This window comes from Choloepus didactylus, chromosome 18 (genome assembly GCF_015220235.1).
Source record: "Choloepus didactylus isolate mChoDid1 chromosome 18, mChoDid1.pri, whole genome shotgun sequence".
In the NCBI taxonomy this organism is placed as follows: Eukaryota; Metazoa; Chordata; class Mammalia; order Pilosa; family Megalonychidae; genus Choloepus; species Choloepus didactylus.
In genome coordinates, this window is record NC_051324.1 from 32,862,555 (window position 1) to 32,879,431 (window position 16,877).

The 16,877-nt window shown below is 42.4% G+C and overlaps 1 protein-coding gene across 4 annotated transcripts in view; it reads right to left on the minus strand.

Annotated features, from left to right (window-relative positions):
* AATF (apoptosis antagonizing transcription factor) overlaps positions 1-13,522 on the minus strand; it is a 127,937-nt gene extending 114,415 nt beyond the window's left edge. For all 4 annotated transcript variants that reach the window (XM_037808146.1, XM_037808145.1, XM_037808147.1 and 1 more), the window contains exons 1-4: positions 13,290-13,522; positions 12,134-12,325; positions 9,156-9,584; positions 8,552-8,689 (exon numbers count right to left, since the gene is read on the minus strand). In XM_037808146.1, coding sequence (XP_037664074.1) covers positions 8,552-8,689; positions 9,156-9,584; positions 12,134-12,325; positions 13,290-13,380 — 850 coding nt within the window. In that variant the 5' untranslated portion in view covers positions 13,381-13,522. The remainder of the gene's footprint in view (positions 1-8,551; positions 8,690-9,155; positions 9,585-12,133; positions 12,326-13,289) is intronic.
* Positions 13,523-16,877: the final 3,355 nt, after the last annotated feature.

Below are 16,877 nucleotides of genomic sequence, written 5' to 3' on the forward strand. Positions count from 1 at the left end.
CAAACATTGGGACTGGCGGTTCGATGTGCTGAGCCCTCGAGCATGGGACTTGCCCTTATGAAGCTCATTACCACAAAGGAGAGTCTAAACTTGCATGTAATGGTGCCTAAGAGTCTCCCCCTGAGTACCTCTTTGTTGCTCAGATGTGGCCCTCTCTCTAACTGAGCCATCTCGACAGGTGAACTCGCTGCCCTCCCCCTTACGTGGGACCCGACTCCCAGAGGTGTAAATCTCCCTGGCAATGCAGAGTATGACTCCCGGGGATGAATGTGGACCCGGCATCGTGGGACTGAGAGTATCTTCTTGACCAAAAGGGGGATGCAAAATGAGACGAAATACTTGCAGTGGCTGAGAGATTCCAAATGGAGTCGAGAGGTCACTCTGGTGGACATTCTTATGCACTATATAGATAACACCTCTTAGGCTTTAATGTATTGGTATAGCTAGAAGTAAATACCTGAAACTACCAAACTCCAACCCAGCAGTCTGGACTCCTGAAGACAATTATATAATAATGTAGATTACAAGGGGTGACAGTGTGATTGTGAAGACCTTGTGGATCACACCCCCTTTATCTAGTGTATGGATGAGTGGAGGAATGGGGATAAAAACTAAAGGACAAATGGGGTGGGATGGGGGGATGATTTGGGTGTTCTTTTTTCACTTTTATTTTTTATTCTTGTTCTGGTTATTTCTGATGTAAGGAAAATGTTCAGAGATAGATTGTGGTGATGAACACATAACTATGTTATCATACTGTGGACAGTGGATTGTATACCATGGATGATTGTATGGTGTGTGAATGTATTTCAATAAAACTGAATTTAATTAAAAAAATAATAATAATAACTGGGGGTCACGGGAGGGGCCACAGAGAGATGAGAGGGTGAATTATGACCTATGATGGTTAAGGGAAGATGAGGGGGAACAAATAAAATGTAATTAATAATATAATTTGTTTTTAAACTTTTAGGCAAGTAAAAATATTCAACACTTTCTCTATATTACACTATTCTGTATTCTTGGATATTTTTTGCCTATGGGAAATATCAAAATGTCAACTATTGTTCCTATCAAAGATTTGTAATGATATTGCATTTTAGACCTGTAATGAAACATGGTGCCCACTGCAGTTTGTAATGCATCTCATTAAATACATTAATAACATGGATTTCACTAAAAGGTCAACTTATTATGGCTGAAGTTTAGCTTTCTTTTAATCACTTCATTTAAAGACATAATACCAACTCTGAAAATGATAGTAGAGAGCACCTGTTACAGAAATGCTCTCTCAATTCTCCTACCCATTTATTTCAGTCATGCTTAGCAAGAAATTAATATTTTCATGTGTGATAATGGTACTGTGATTTTTAAAAGTTCTTTTCTTTTAAAGATACAAGCTGAGAGGAGGAGCTAAGATGGCAGCATAGAGAGGAGTGGAAAACTGTTAGTACCCCCCCGGAACAATCCATAAATGACCAAAAAACTAGTGAATAACCTGGAATAACCGCGAGGAGACAAAAGTGACTGTCCACTCATCATCCACCAACCTGAATTGGGAGGAATGCCCGAGATCGCAGCATAAAACCTGTAAGTAAAACTATGGACCCAAGCTGAGAGCCAAGAGCCAAGAGCCCCTCCCCCACGGAAGCCTCACGGTGCTAGAGAGCAGCACTCTCTCAGCCCAGCTCCAACTGGGATTTTAGTGTTAACTGCTCAATACAGATAGCGAATCCTCAACAAGCAGACAGAGGCTTTTGGTGACAACTGACCTTGGGAGAGTCGGGGGACATATCTGTCTCAGGACGGGGAGCCCAGAGGATCGGGTGCTATCTCTGGCTGACGGGTGAACCTGGGAGCTTTTCTGTTCCTTTCTCTCTCTGTGGAGAAAACCTCAGCCGTTTTCAGCCCCCAGCACCTTGCAGTAAAGACAGCCTCAGCCATTTTAATATCAAAACACTTTGATCAGCAGAGTCAGAGAAACAAAGAACTTATTGATATGCAGTTATCTCTCTGGAGGGGGCACAGCTTCCCAAGAGGAAAGAGAGGGGCCCAGCCCTACTGCCTGCCTTTCTGGAACCAGACCCCAAAGCCTGGAGGAGGAGAGCCACAGGCCACACCCTCTTATACCCGCTGGTGACAGGCTGACAGTTGCACCTGCCAGGCAGAAAAGCACAGGTGTATCAATCCTCTAAGAAAAACCATCAAGGAAACCAGATACTGAATATTTCCTCCTTCTGTGACCTGAGCCTGTTCTCGTCTGGGAAAACCTGATTGGGGTGGCCTAGGAGGTCAGATGACTAGACAACAGAAAACTTCAAACTACACTGAGAAAAACGAAGCTATGGCCCAGTCAAGGAACAAAGGTACACTTCAACTGAGACACAGGAACTTAAACAACTAATGCTAAATCAGAGAATATTTCGCAAAAGAGATAGAGGCTGTAAAGAAAACACTGGGCATACATAAGACAGAAACCAAAAGTTCAAAAAAAAAAACTAGTAGAACCTATGGAAATGAAAGGCACAACACAAGAGACGAAAGACACAATGGAAACATACAACAGCAGAGCTCAAGAGGCAGAAGAAAACACTCAAGAACTGGAGAACAAAACACCTGAAAGCCTACATGCAAAGGAGCAGATGGAGAAAAGAATGAAAAAATATGAGCAATGTCTCTGGGAACTTAAGGATGAAACAAAGTACAAAAATGTAAGTATCATTGGTGTCTCAGAAGAAGAGAAGGGAAAAGGGGCAGAGGCAATAATAGAGGAAATAATTAATGAAAATTTCCCATCTCTTATGAAAGACATAAAATTACAGATCCAAGAAGCGCAGCGTACTCCAAACACAACAGATCCGAATAGGCCTACGCCAAGACACTTAATAATCAGATTATCAAACATCAAAGACAAAGAGAGAATCCTGAAAGCAGCAAGAGAAAAGCAATCCATCACATACAAAGGAAGCTTAATAAGACTATGTGCAGATCTCTCAGCAGAAACCATGGAGGGAGGAAGGAAGTGGTGTGATATATTTAAGATACTGAAAGAGAAAAACTGCCATCCAAGAATCCTATATCCAGCAAAGCTGTCCTTCAAATATGAGGGAGAGCTCAAAATATTTTCTGACAAACAGACAATGAGAGGCTTTGTGAACAAGACACCCGCCCTACAGGAAATAGTAAAGGGAGCACTACAGAGTGATAGGAGAAGACAGGAGTGCATGGTTTGGAACACAATTTTGGGAGATGGTAGCACAGCAATGTAAGTACACTGAACAAAGATAACTATGAATACCGTTGAGACAGGAAGGTTGGGAGCATGTGAGACACCAGAAGAAAGGAGGAAAGATAAAGAATGGGACTGTGTAACTTGCTGAAATCTAGAGTGTTCAACAATTGTGATAAAATGTACAAATATGTTGTTTTACGAGGGAGAACAAGCAAATGTCAACCTTGCAAGGTGTTAAAAACGGGGAGGCATTGGGGAAGGGATGCAATCAACGTAAACTAGAGACTAACTAACAGAATCATTGCATTATGCCTCCTTTAATGTAACAAAGGCAATATACCAAGGTAAATGCAGATAAGAGGTGGGGGATAGGGGAGCCTTGTTAGACACTTGACATTGGTGGTGTTCTCTGACTCTTTGTTCTACTTTGATTTAAGGTTACTTTTCCTTTTACTACTTCCTAGCTGTCATTTTTTTTCCTCTTTCTTTTGCCTCTCTACCTTCTTTGACTCTCCCTCCTGCCTTGTGGAAGAAATGTAGATGCCCTGTATATAGTGGTGAGGGTGGTGAACACATAAATATGTGACCATACAGAGAACCATCGATTGTTTACTTAGGATGGAATGTATGGTGTGTGAACAAAACCATCTTAAAAAAAAAAAAAAAAAAAAAAGTGTTGATGACAAAACCTCGAGGGCAATATACTGAGTGAAATAAGCCAGACACATAAGGACAAATATTGCAGGGTCTCACTGATAGGAACTAATTATAATATGTAAACTCACAGACATGAAATATAAGGTACCAAAATACAGGATGAGGCTTAAGAATGGGGAGCGGCTGCTTAGTATGAGCAGAATGTTCAACTAGGATGAACTTAAATGTTTGGAAATGAGCAGAGGTGTCGGTAGCAAGATGTAAGAATAACTAACAGTGCCGAATGGTACGTGAACGAGGTGGAAAGTGGAAGCTCAGAGTCATATATGTCACCAGAAGGAAAGCTGGAGGTCAAAAGATGGGAATGTATAAAACTGAATCCTATGGTGGGCAATGTCCATGATTACCTGTACAAATATTAGAAAACTCGTCCATGAACCAGAACAAATGTATAACAATACAACTAGAAGTTAATAATAGAGGGGCATATAGGGAAGAAATATATACCTATTGCAAACTATATATTACAGTTAGTAGTACTTCAACATTCTTTCATAAACAGTAACAAAGGTACTATAACAACACTATGAGTCAACAATCGAGGGGGGTTGGTTAGGGATATGGGAGGATTCGAGTTTCCTTTTTTTTTTTTTTTTCTTTTTTCATCTTTCACTTTATTTCTTGTCTGGAGTAATGAAAAGATTCTAAAAATTGAACAAAAGTTAAGTGCGGTGATGGATGCACAGCTATAGGTGGGTACCAGGGGCAACTGATTGTACACTTTGGAACTTTGGATAATTGTATGGTATCTGAACAATCCCAATAAAAATTAAAAAGAAAAAAAAAAAGATACAAGCTGAGACATTTACTGATTAACTGTTAGACTGTTGGATTAAATGTTAGGTTGTACTTATAGTACTTAGTACTTATAGTACTAAGTATAGATGAAACAAGATTGCCTATGAGTTGATAAATGCTTATGGTGGTGATGGTATACGGGGGTTTGTTATATTCTCTCTATTTTTATATAGGTTTGATGTTTTCCATAACGGAAAGTTTTAAATAAAATAACGTCTAAATAAATAAAATTTCCTCAAGCAACTTGCTTTCTCCTTTACATATCATTGCCATCAACATTAAAGACCCACCTCCTAATACTGTAACATTTTTTAAAAGAAAGTCACCTCCTTAGAGAAAAGGCTTTGTGCACAGAAAATCCCTTCAACTTTGTTAAGGTTATTTCATGACTCACCACTTATGAAGCCATTAAAATATAAAAAAAACTTTCTTTGAAATTATTCAAGGTTCGAGTTACAATTACCAACATGTAACATGTCTACCAGGCATATAATTTTAGGACCCAACAGAAGGTTTTAAGGCCCTGCAATATTAAAAGAAATGGGAAAAAAGGAGAACAAGATATATTAAGTGAAAAAAGCAAGATGCAGTTATATATCATATGTTATCATTTGTATTAAATATAAAAAAAAAGGTAAGGGAAGTATAGACATAATTGCTTACGTAAGTATGGAATGTCTCTGGAAAGATACAAGGAACTGGAATATTTTATGTCAGGAGACATAAAATGGATTGCTAGTGGATAAAGATGGGTAGGAGACTTTTCACATCTTACCTTTCTGTACCTATTAAATACCCCAACACCATCAGAGATTTTTTTATGTAAAATAAAATGTTCCCTTTTATTTTTAAAAGGCCACTGTTGAGAGAATGTCATGGGATAAAATGGTCAACTAGAAAACAGTAGTGGACAGTGTCAGTCAACTTGGGTTCTAATCCCAGTTCTGTCAGCAAAGGAGAAAGACTCCTCACCAAGATGATCAACGTCCAAGTGCATGTATGTGTTAGGGAAGGAAGGAGAAATGTATCTAGTCTCTGGAAAGTAGAGTTTAGGAAACTGAAGTTGCAAAGGCATTATGATCAGGCGCTCACGTTGGCTAGAAAATAGTGGAAACCTGCTGTTTTAGCAGTTGGACTTAAGGCTATGAGAGTAAATGACAGTGCCAAAGAAAGAAAGTATATTGAGAAAACACAATCTGAGAACAGGATCCTAAATGCAATGAAATTTAAACTGAGATGCTAAAAGAAGAACAAGGGAAGGGGAGGGGATGGGAATGCGGATGGGGATGGGGATGGGATGGGGATGGCGATGGGATGGGATGTGAAGGAAAGGGAAGGGATCAGAAGCCAAACAGCATCTTTCCATGCAGTCCTAAGAGGCAGAAACTGAATTGTAAGTATTATGGTAAAATAAAACACTGGCCACTTTCCAGAACAAATAGTTAAATTATATAGGGAGTTTGAATACTAATAAAAGTCAAAAACACTGAAGACAGTGAGGATGATGGTTAGTTACACTGATCACAATTATTTCCCATGGCCAAACATTGCCAAATGCCTTTCAGCAGGAAAAGGATAATACTAGCACCTAATATTTGTGGCATGCTGTGTGCTAGCCCCTGTGCTAATGCTTTAAATTGATTACGTCCTTTAATCCTCACAACCACAGTATCCCCATTTTACTGTGAAGTTAAGTAAATTGCCCAAGGTCACATAGCTAATCCACTGTTGAGATGGAAACTAAACCCAGGCAGTCTGATTTGAACTAGTTTGTAAAATCAACCAAACTGAAGAGATTTAAATTAAAGACAATATGTTCCAGTGTTCTGGGCTTGGTACAAATTCAGCTTATGCTCCTCATCAGCTATATATATATATATATATATATATATATATATATATATACACATATATAGAGAGAGAGAGAGAACACAGTATAAATTGTTCATCCAGAATAATGTAGCCAAGAAATTTCTCAACTCTGTTTACCAAACAAGGAAGTATACATCAAATACACTATGTCATATTGCCATGGAAAGAAGTTTAAAACAAACAAAACAAAAATTAGCCACCCTTCAGGTGCCCAGAAATTCTGGCTATTGGAGAACTTCCCACTCTCCATTTTAGACTATGTGATACCAGACATACCCTTCCTCCCCCTCTTCTGCCACAACCCACTCGTATGTGTCAGATGAACTGGAGCTGACCATTGAGGCAAAGAGGATGTCAGTTAAGTACAAAAGAGATATAAAAAGATCAAAATTGTTGTAAAACAAAAAATAAGTATCAAAATAGCAAAAGAAATGAAATTGTACCCAAAAATAAGAATGTGTCCTGATACTAACTATATTTTAAGATGAATCCCTCTTCCTCCCCAACCCTGCCCCCAAAAAGGGAAAAGACTCAAGCAAAAAAAGTAAAGAGTAACAAAATGAAAAGGACCTTACAGTGAAACATTTAAGACATTTAATCTAGAGGAGTCTAGGTCTCATACCAAAGGCATACCAGCAATTAGGGAACGAGGGTATTAAAAGTAGCATAGAAGTATTCCAAAAATCTCAAAAATTTGAAAACCATCAATCTAGCGCTTATTTAATGGGGGAAGGGGACATAAACAACACACCCTCACGGTATATGAAGGATTCCAGAAGGATTAGCCAGGTTAGCTGTTTCCTATACTCAAACAGTAAACAGACTTCAAGTATGGCAAGACATACAAGCTAAAGACTGAACCCTAGGAAGTAATTCTAAATTAAACCAGGTATTATCCTACAAGAATGGTTCACAGAATTCCCTACCCTAGAAATCTTAATACATTTACTTTGAGTGGGTTAAGGTGGTTCTACCTAGAGACAGGCACAGAATTAGATGACCTCCTCAGGTCTCTTCCAACTCTAATTCCATAATACTATCAAAAATAGCCTTAAAGAGCAAATGAAAACACTAAGTCTCAGCAGGAGAAGAAGGAATGATTCCAACCACAGTGCACAGAGACTAACCCCAAGTCACCCCATGCCCTGTCTTTTGTACCACTGAGTACACAGACCTGCAGCACACAGGAGACAGTGCGGCGCAGCAGGAAGACTTCTAGATGCTAAGGCAGAAAAGCTGGAGTTTTGTCTCCATCATGCCTGAAAAAGCTCTGTAACTTTGGACAAGTCATTCTCTGTGGGCCTTGGTTTTCTCATCTGTAAAATGAGGGGATTGGAAACCAAATAATCTCTCAATTCCTTTCCTCTTCTAAAACTGACTATAGTTCAGCAATTCTCTTTCAAAACGAGTTCCTCTCTGCTGTCATCATATTTCCTCAATCTAAACATATGCCACCCGAAGGAAGGTATGAATAAGATCACCTTAGCATGTTGTTCTAAAACCCTCCCAAACAAAGACAGGTCTCTTTTAAGAATGTGATATATCCAACTTAAATTAACTGAATTTAGTTATCCCTTCTCTCCCTTTTTTTCTATACCAGTAGGTTTGCAAACAGTGTTCCCTGAGCACTAAGGAAGTAACTCAGCCAAGAGGAGAATGAGGGCAGGTGAAAAGAAAGCAGAATATACATGGTTCAAGCACCCAATCCAATTCAATCAAAGAAGTCTTCATTTGATAAAAGGGTTCCCTTGCTATTTAAAAAAAAAAAAAAAAAGAAAGTTTAAAAACCACTATTCTATACCGTATCATGGAAACCAAATCTTTTCCCCCTTCTTTCCTTTAATCCTGTGGTGTTGCAGATACATCAACTCTAGTGTATCCCAATGTACCCCAGTGGTTCTAAGTATCTTCATATGGCGTAAGTATTCTTACTATTTTTTAAAGCACTGGCAAATTCTGGGCCACCTCTGTCCTTGAAAATAGGAAAAACTTCTGGTTGAGGAAGCTGATTGGTGGTCAACAGAGCCTTCTGTAATTTGATCCTTCCTTCCAAGAGCTGGTCCCATAGTGCTGAGAAAAAAGAAAAGAGAATCTCATTTCTCAGTTATAAAATCTTCCTGGGGTGGAGAGGTGGGGGAAGAGACAGGAAATCACACCAGTTCTCTAGGCAGTGCAGCTTGAATACAGTTTCACGCCATGGAAATACTATTATAGGAAATAAATCTGGCATCTTAGAAGCAACTATGATGGAAGCTACATGAGAGAGGGAATGCTAAAGTACAAAGAGAGGAGAAAACATTCTTCTCTCCAAAGCAATCTTCCACAGTTACTTGAAGTAAGAGCAGAGCCAGCTAAGCAGCTCAGTGTGGAAATGACTGGCTAAGCACAGAGGAATGGGGTTTTAGGCCTCTAGATAAATGGGGCACATCACAAACTAATTGGAAGGGCACAGGAGAAAGAGAACAAGCCAAAAACAAACAAAAAGTAGATCAAATGCAGATACTTTGAAAAACAGTCAGCTAAGCCATGTACAAACCTATCTGGTTCTTCACAGCTCTTCCTTTCTCCACTTCCTCGGATACTTTGACACTGGAGAAGGTCATCACCACACCATCATCTTCACTGCCCCTGACTTCAGCCTCGTCTTCCTCACTCTCAACCCCAAAGTCTTCCTCACCATCCCCTTCTTCCATGCCACTCTCTTCTTCATCCTCCTCCTCTTCCTCCTCACTGCTACCAAGGTCATCAGCCCCCTCAGCAAATTTTTCAAAGTCACTGAAGGCAATGAAGCCCGGTGTTGTCCCAGAAGGGCTTCTGCTCTTCTTCCTCCGGGCCAGACTATCCACCCCATCAGCACCACACTCCCCTTCCTCGGCAGCACTCATGGGATCTTCGTCGGATTGTGCCAGACACAGTCCCTCCGAATCCCCAGCTCCGGACCCTTCCTCATCAGATATGTTCTTGTCTAAACAAGAAGAAAAGGAAGAAAGAAAAAAATGAGTATTACCTTGAGAAAAATATCAGGCAAAAAAGGAATTAGCTATGCTCAATTCAAGTCAACAAACACTTATCACACATCTACCATCTTTAAAATGCTAATGGACGGTGGTAATTGGTAGCACCATATTGTGACACAATTCGCATTGAAATATGTATCTGAATATGGTTAAAAGGGGAAATGTATATATGATAACAGAATTAAATTTTTTTAAAAAAATCCATGGAACTACACTACACAAACAATGAATCCTAAGTTAAACCATGGACTCTGATTAATAATGCAATTATAAAAATGTGCTATCATAATTGTAACAAATGTCCCACACCAGTGCAAAGTGCTGGTGGTGGGGTGGTATATGGGAACCCTGTATTTTATGCATGATTGTTCTGTAAACCCACAACTTCTCTAATAAAGGGGGAATAAAAAGCTAAGAGGGAAGCAAAGATGAATAAGACATGGGTCCTACCCTAACAAAAAGTTCTGGTGGGAAATACACACGAGTCAAAACTACAATACAGGGAAGAATTAATAGGGTTTGACAAAGTTTTGACAGCCCAAAGGAAGGAGAAACTGTAATTATGGGGCAAGTAAATTTCAGCAAGGCTATTAGGAAGAGGTAGCATTTGGTCTGGACCTCAAAAAATGATACAATTTCCACTAGTGTTTGGGAACTACTAGTTTCCCCAAACCTACATCTGAAAAAAATATGGCTTATCTTGTCTATCCCAAATGCACAATCTCTATCACACCAGTGTAACTTATTTATTAAATACTTAATAGGCAACCATTATGCACCAGGCATAGATAAAGGCTAAGGAAAGACATAATAGTCTGGTAAGAGTGGTCAATATGCATATCAACAGTTATTTTACAATGCCGTTAGTGCAAAGTGTATAAAGAAGGAACTACCTAACCCTCCTGGAAAGGTGAGGAATAGCTTCATGTGAAGAGGCAGACATTATAAGTTTACTTTCTAATACTTATTAATCCTAAGTAACAGCTCATCAGACGAGAAGGAGGTAAGAAAAGAGGAAGAAGCATGTGCAAATGTCCAGAACCACAAAAGCACACTAAATGCAGAATGCACAAGTAAATGGTGGGTGATGAGACTACAGAACTGCTCATGGACCAGATGAGGAAGGGTCTTGTCTTCCATGGGAAAGAGTTTGGACTTGAGTCTAATAGAATGCTAGTGAAGACTCCTTCTTCTACTTATGCTTAGGATATCACCTGATACCTAGAGGTTTTTATTGATTATCAATCAGGTATAGAAAGCACAATTTATACAGAGATCAGCAGTTACCAAGAACTTCCTTCAGTAAAATAAAAAGGGTCTTAGTACTTCTTTATATCACAGAATTATACATAAACTCAAGATGTGGAAAAGGCTGTAGAGATATAAAATATATATATACAAAAACTAAGTGCAAAAACATTAAACAGAAATAATTCTGTATGTGTATGCCATTTCTCAGATTAAGAAACATTCACATAGAGTAGATCTTGGAGTCAGGCTGCCATTATTTGAATCCTGGATCTTCTACTTACTAGCTGCGTGATCTTGAGCAAGTTACTTAACCAGTCTGCCTCTCAATTTCCTTATCTGTAAAATGGGACTAAATAGAACCAACCTCATAGGACTATCAGGAGAATTAAATGAGATGATATACGTAATGACAATGGCAATAACAACATTTTTTGAGAATTTATTGTGTCCCAGGCTCTTAAAACTTAAAGAGCTTACCACAGTGTCTTGACACCTGGTGAGACCATGCTAAATATTAAATTTGTCGCATGTTTGGTACTTTCATCAGTCTTTAGGCAAAGAATACGGAGTGATCTTATCAGGAGCTGCCAGGGCTATATCAAGAATTAAATCATGGTATCATATCCTTGCTTTCATCTGTAGATTCTCCACATGGTACCTCTGATCTCTCTTAAGGAAAGCAAATGGCATCCACTCAATAATCACCATATCCAGCTCCTTCTTCTACTCTAAGAAACTTACAATGTTTTAAAACTGTAAGCTAACATCCTCCTAACTCTCTTGCAGGGAAGAGGAGAGGATTCTTTTATTTTCACAATGGTAAAAATGAGTTTCACAAATAGCTAATATTTTACGGTGACTCAATGCAAGAGCTGAAAAACCAAAGGAAAAGGATCAAAATCCAAGTTTAGAAGCATACTCATCAGATGCAATATTTTTTCAACATATAGCCCTCTTCATTATCCAACATGCACTGTGCTTTCTCACACAATTTTAAAGTGAACCATTAGAGTGAATATATGAGTATAGCACCATAATCCCTCTAGGCTTTAGATTCCTTATGAAATGAAATTAAGAAACCTGCTAAGGACCTTTCTAATGCCAAAACAATGGTCTCTCCTAAGACAATAGGTAAAGCTACATAGATAGTCTTGCAAAGATTATTAAAAAAAGAACAGGAAGAGGCAGAGGAAGAAGATGGATTTTAACCCTAAAAAAAAATAGGGAAGAAAGTAGGTCTACTCACCAGATGAACCTGGCCAAGACTGCTCCCAGTAGTCTTCCTTCCAAGCTTTTCTAGAGGTGATCTTGCCTGAATATCGTTTGTCTGTGTCCAAGAGGGATGCTGATGCCAGTTTTCTAATGCTACCCAGTGCCAGGAAATCACCTTCCTCATGTTCCCCTTCATCAAAACTGTCAATCACTCTGGCAGCAGTGGCTGTGGGAGAAAGGCAAAAGTAATCAGAATCTCAGGGTTAGTAGAAACGTTAACGGTAACTCTGTTCACCCCTTCATCTGATGCCTGAATGTCCCCTACAAAGTCCCCAATGACTTCCAGCAAAAGAGAAATCATTACCTCACTCTCATCTTATTGCTCCACTTTAACAGAAAGATGACTACCTGCATCTACTCATAGGATATATTTCTATGCCTTGGATCATATAAGACTAGTTTAATTCTTCTTCCCTGTGTGACAGTCCCTCAAATACCTTAAGTCAGCTATCATATTCTAGCACCAATCTGTCCTATTCCTTAGGGAGTTTTCTTCATTTATACTGGCTAAACAGACCCATTTCCTTGAATTGCTATTCCTAAGACACGGTCCAGCACTCGCATTTATTCCTCCTTATTCTCCCTTCCTCACACTTCTCTGACTCCAGTCTAAAGAAGGATTATTCCCAACTAGACCTTGAACAGATTACAGAACAGCGTTTCATTTGTCTGTCCCTGAGCAAATGTCTTGAGGCCTAAAAAGGCTTCAGCAGCACCAGGGAATCTCCTTTCACTGTCCAAGCAAGTTCTGCTGGACAGCTAGACTTGGAAAACCTGATCGGACTTCTCTCTCCCCCATTTCTAACCCAATACAATAAGGGCATCCTGAAAGATAACTTACAACCTCCTATCAGACTCTTTTTGCTCCCTTCAACAGCCCTCGACTTACACTTATTCCCAAGACTGACTCCTCGCCAGCGTCCTCAGGATGTTCCGCCCACCGGAGCACCAAGTCTAGGGAATGCCTCTCAGAAAGAGGCCGAAGCCTTCCTACCCAGCTTGGGGACAAACCCAGCTTGGGGACAAACCCCCGGGAGGCAGCTTTCCTCTGCCCAAGAGACCGCAAGGCCCGCTGCCGGCCCCTCACTCTGACCCCGGCCCGCACGTGGCCTACCCCCGTCAGGCCTCACCCTCCTCCGGGTCGGCTTCAGGATCCGCCTCGCGCGGTCGCGGGTTCAACAACTGTTCCAGCTGCAGCGCCAGGGGCTTCGGCCCCGCCATCGTTACCAGGTCTCTGTGCGCACCACGCTCGTGAATCTGCGGCCCAAGCCCCTGGCCCTCCACTCTGCCCTCGCCGGATCCTCTCGCCCGGAGATGGCTCCTCAATTCAGCCAAGAACCGCGCGAGCCTCCTAGTCGGCAACTTCCGGGAGCCGCGTGAGGGGGCGGGGCCTGTGCGTCACTACGGGTGTTGCTAGGGTGAAAACGGAAGCGCGCAGAAGACTGAAGAGCTTGCCAGCCCGACGCTTGCACGCTCATTGAGGGGGCGTGATGGGCGGCTCGGGAGCGCGCGAGGGCACTTGGCCGCGGCCAGCGCTTGTAGAGATTGCGGAGCCCGCGGCCGGTGTTCCCTTTGCACAAAATATGCAAGATTTTTGCGAGATACGCTTGGAAATAAAGTGCCCTGTGGCCATGGCCCATGGTGGCTGATTTGGGAAGCAGATCAGGGATAATCGTCTCTAACCTCGGGCGCGCCCTTGGACACACACAGACTTGTACCAAAAGCAGGTTTGGCATTTCACAGTATTTGGAGTCTGGGGCCGGACACACGCTTCCGGTCCCGCGACGGCCAGGATTTGGGAATCCTGTGTCAGGGATGTGCATGTGTAATTGTGCGGCGGACTGCTGGCATCTTTATTAATAGGAATAATTAGGAATCACTATGACTGTATAAATAAAGATCGTTTCTGTATTTCTCCAAGTAGCCTTGTCTGAGCAGGGGAAAGGTGGGGGGGGGGGTTACTCTACGGTATGGAGTCTTTGTTGTTCAAAGATGAGGGCATACTCAGACACCTGAAACTGGTGCACGAATGCAGATAAACTCGGGTCTACAATTAGAGGGGCAGGGGTAGACTCAAAATATAAAGGCTTAATAAGATAAATTTAATTGCACATAGAAAGACACGGTCCCTTTACATTCCCTTTCCTTCATCAAGCGTTCCCTGATTGCCCACTGTGTGGCAGGCACTGCTAGATGAGACATAAAGATGAGTAAGTCATATTCTGTCCTGACAGTGAGTAGCTTAGGGGAGCAGACAAACATGTAAACAGAAACTGCAATAAGGGATGATAAGCGGTGAGTACAAAGTGGTCTATCCTTGTAGTATCAGTTTGAGGTCACCTGTAAAGACCTAGATCTCCGGAAACAGAAAGTGTCGCAAAAGGATCCAGAAAAGAGATGTTAGAGGTGCACTGAGGACTGAGGCAGTGCTTCTTCTTGGATACAGCCCAGGTTCCACAGTGTCTCCTGTGGAATCCGAGGGATGTGAGGGTCCCTGACTTTCACAGTCTTCCTAAGCCCTTGAAAGTTAAAAGCACTGACAGGCCACCACTTTATAGTGGCCTGCACTATGTCCCCATCCTAGGTGGCTCTTGAAGAATGAAGACAATCAGGATAGAGGAGATGAAGAAGAACTTATCCTAGGATAGATCCCTTAGACAGAAGGGAATGAATGCCAGGTAGCATGGGGAGCACCCTATGCAGGGAACTCAGGCTATGAAACAGGCTTTTTGCATCTGCAAGAGATGTCAGGCAAGGGAGAACAGCTTCTTTCTTTTTTCCTTCTTTCCTCCCTTCATTTATTTACTTGTTTGTTTGTTATTTTTATTTATGTATGTATTTCTTTTTCTTTCATTCTTTTTAACCTATCCCCTGTGATTGCAGCCTGGTGTCTTTGTCTAGAGCCTCTGGAACCTCAGCGTGCTCCTCACACTGCAGAAGAGGGTCATCCCCCTGGGCTTCAAAGAACAAAAATATTTCTCCCACCCCACATTTAGAAACTAACTCCTCAATCCTCTTCCCTTGCTATTTTGGACACTAATAACCTTTAGAAACCTGGCTTAAGGGGTGAAGAGAAGGCAGAAAGGGGGAGGAGACAGGCAGGGACAACCTCTGAGCTGTCGTGTAAACAGGACACTACTGGGTGACTGTGAGGCTGTGCTGGGCTCCAACCAGCAGAAAATGCCATCACCTGCTTACCTACTTCTTTCTTCTCTGCCCTGCTCCCCAGTGACTTGGGAAGCTTTTCTGGAAATAATCAAGACCATTCCACTGCTATCGTAGACATCCCAGAGCCACCAAAATGCTTTCAACTGCTTTTTTACCCATCCTAAGGGTAGGAAGGCGACCCAGGGCTGAAGGGAAAAAAATCCAAGGACTCAAGATGCAAGTGAGAAAAGTTGAGGCATGGAGGGGGAGGGGAGCAGGGAGGGCAGGGGATGCAAGCTCTCAAATGCTCTCTCTGGGGGCCCCTCCAAGACTCTATTTCTCTAGCAGATATTTCAACCTTTGACTGCTCTAGCGGAGTCATGACAGTAAACCAGGAGCCCCTCCCGCCTCTACAGAACAGGCGGGAGGGGCTCCTGGTTCATAATCCCTCTGCCTGCTGCCCAAGGCTGCAAAGTGGCAGACGGGGTGTAGGATTAGCAGAGGATAGGACAGGGGGTGACACTGGACATCACCCCCTCCATTGTCCCAGGGAACTGTCTGTTCACGTGACCAGAGGTTTCCAGAATTTCGAGAGACCAGATTCCGACTTGCCTCTCTTCTTGGGCGCCATCAAACCCCAGGTCCCATCAGACCCCTGGCATATCTGTCCTGGCTTTCCAAGTATATTCCTCGCACCCTGTCTTGCCCCTGGAGAGGTTGGATGGGTGAGCTTCGGCTTCTTGGCCCGCGCAGATGGCGGCTCCCGGCCGCTGGAGTCCCGAGGGCAGGTGGTGGGAGGCACGGAGGTAGCGGCTTTAAGATGGCCGCGGGGAGAAACCAGGCTGTCAGGCCCGGCCAGAGAGGAGGCCGCCCTACTTGGCGGGAGGGGACCGCCGTGATGCTCCCCTCCCGCCGGCGCGCTTCCCCTGGGGGCCGCGTGGGGATGGTGCCCCGCGTCCCCGCACCTCTGGGCCGGAGATGGGCAGAGCGGCTCCAACGGGAAGGGGAACAGTCTCTGACATTTCTCGGCCTCCCCCTCCCTGGTTTTCCGCTCCAAATTCGACTGCTGAGCACTGCCACCTGTTCGGTGATTCGCCAGGGTTTAGGATACCGCGCTGAGAACCGACGCGGCGCCGCTGCCACGGAGTCTGAGAGAAGAATTGAGTCCACACCGTGTGCCCAACCCTAAAACGATTCTTATCAAGTACCCGATTCCACAATAAAGCTGCTAAATAATTCAACAGCCCTGATAGGAAAATGCAGCTTCCCAGAGAACATACGTTCACTTAAATGAATGCCTTTAAAGAGGGGAGGTGGGGGTGGTAGCTGTAATGAATAATTTGGCTATGATTTAATATATACAGAAGCTAAAAGGGCAAAGAAAACAAGCCGATCTGGTGGTTGCATATAAAAGCAGATAAAGAAATGAGTGCATGCAGAGGCTAAGAGTTTCAAAAGTCTCTCCTAATTTCATAAATTTCGATTTCTGGAAGAACACCGCCAGACTCCTCCCTGATAGTTTTTCCCCCTTATTAGATAAGCCATCATGTGGATTCAGTGGATTATAGCTT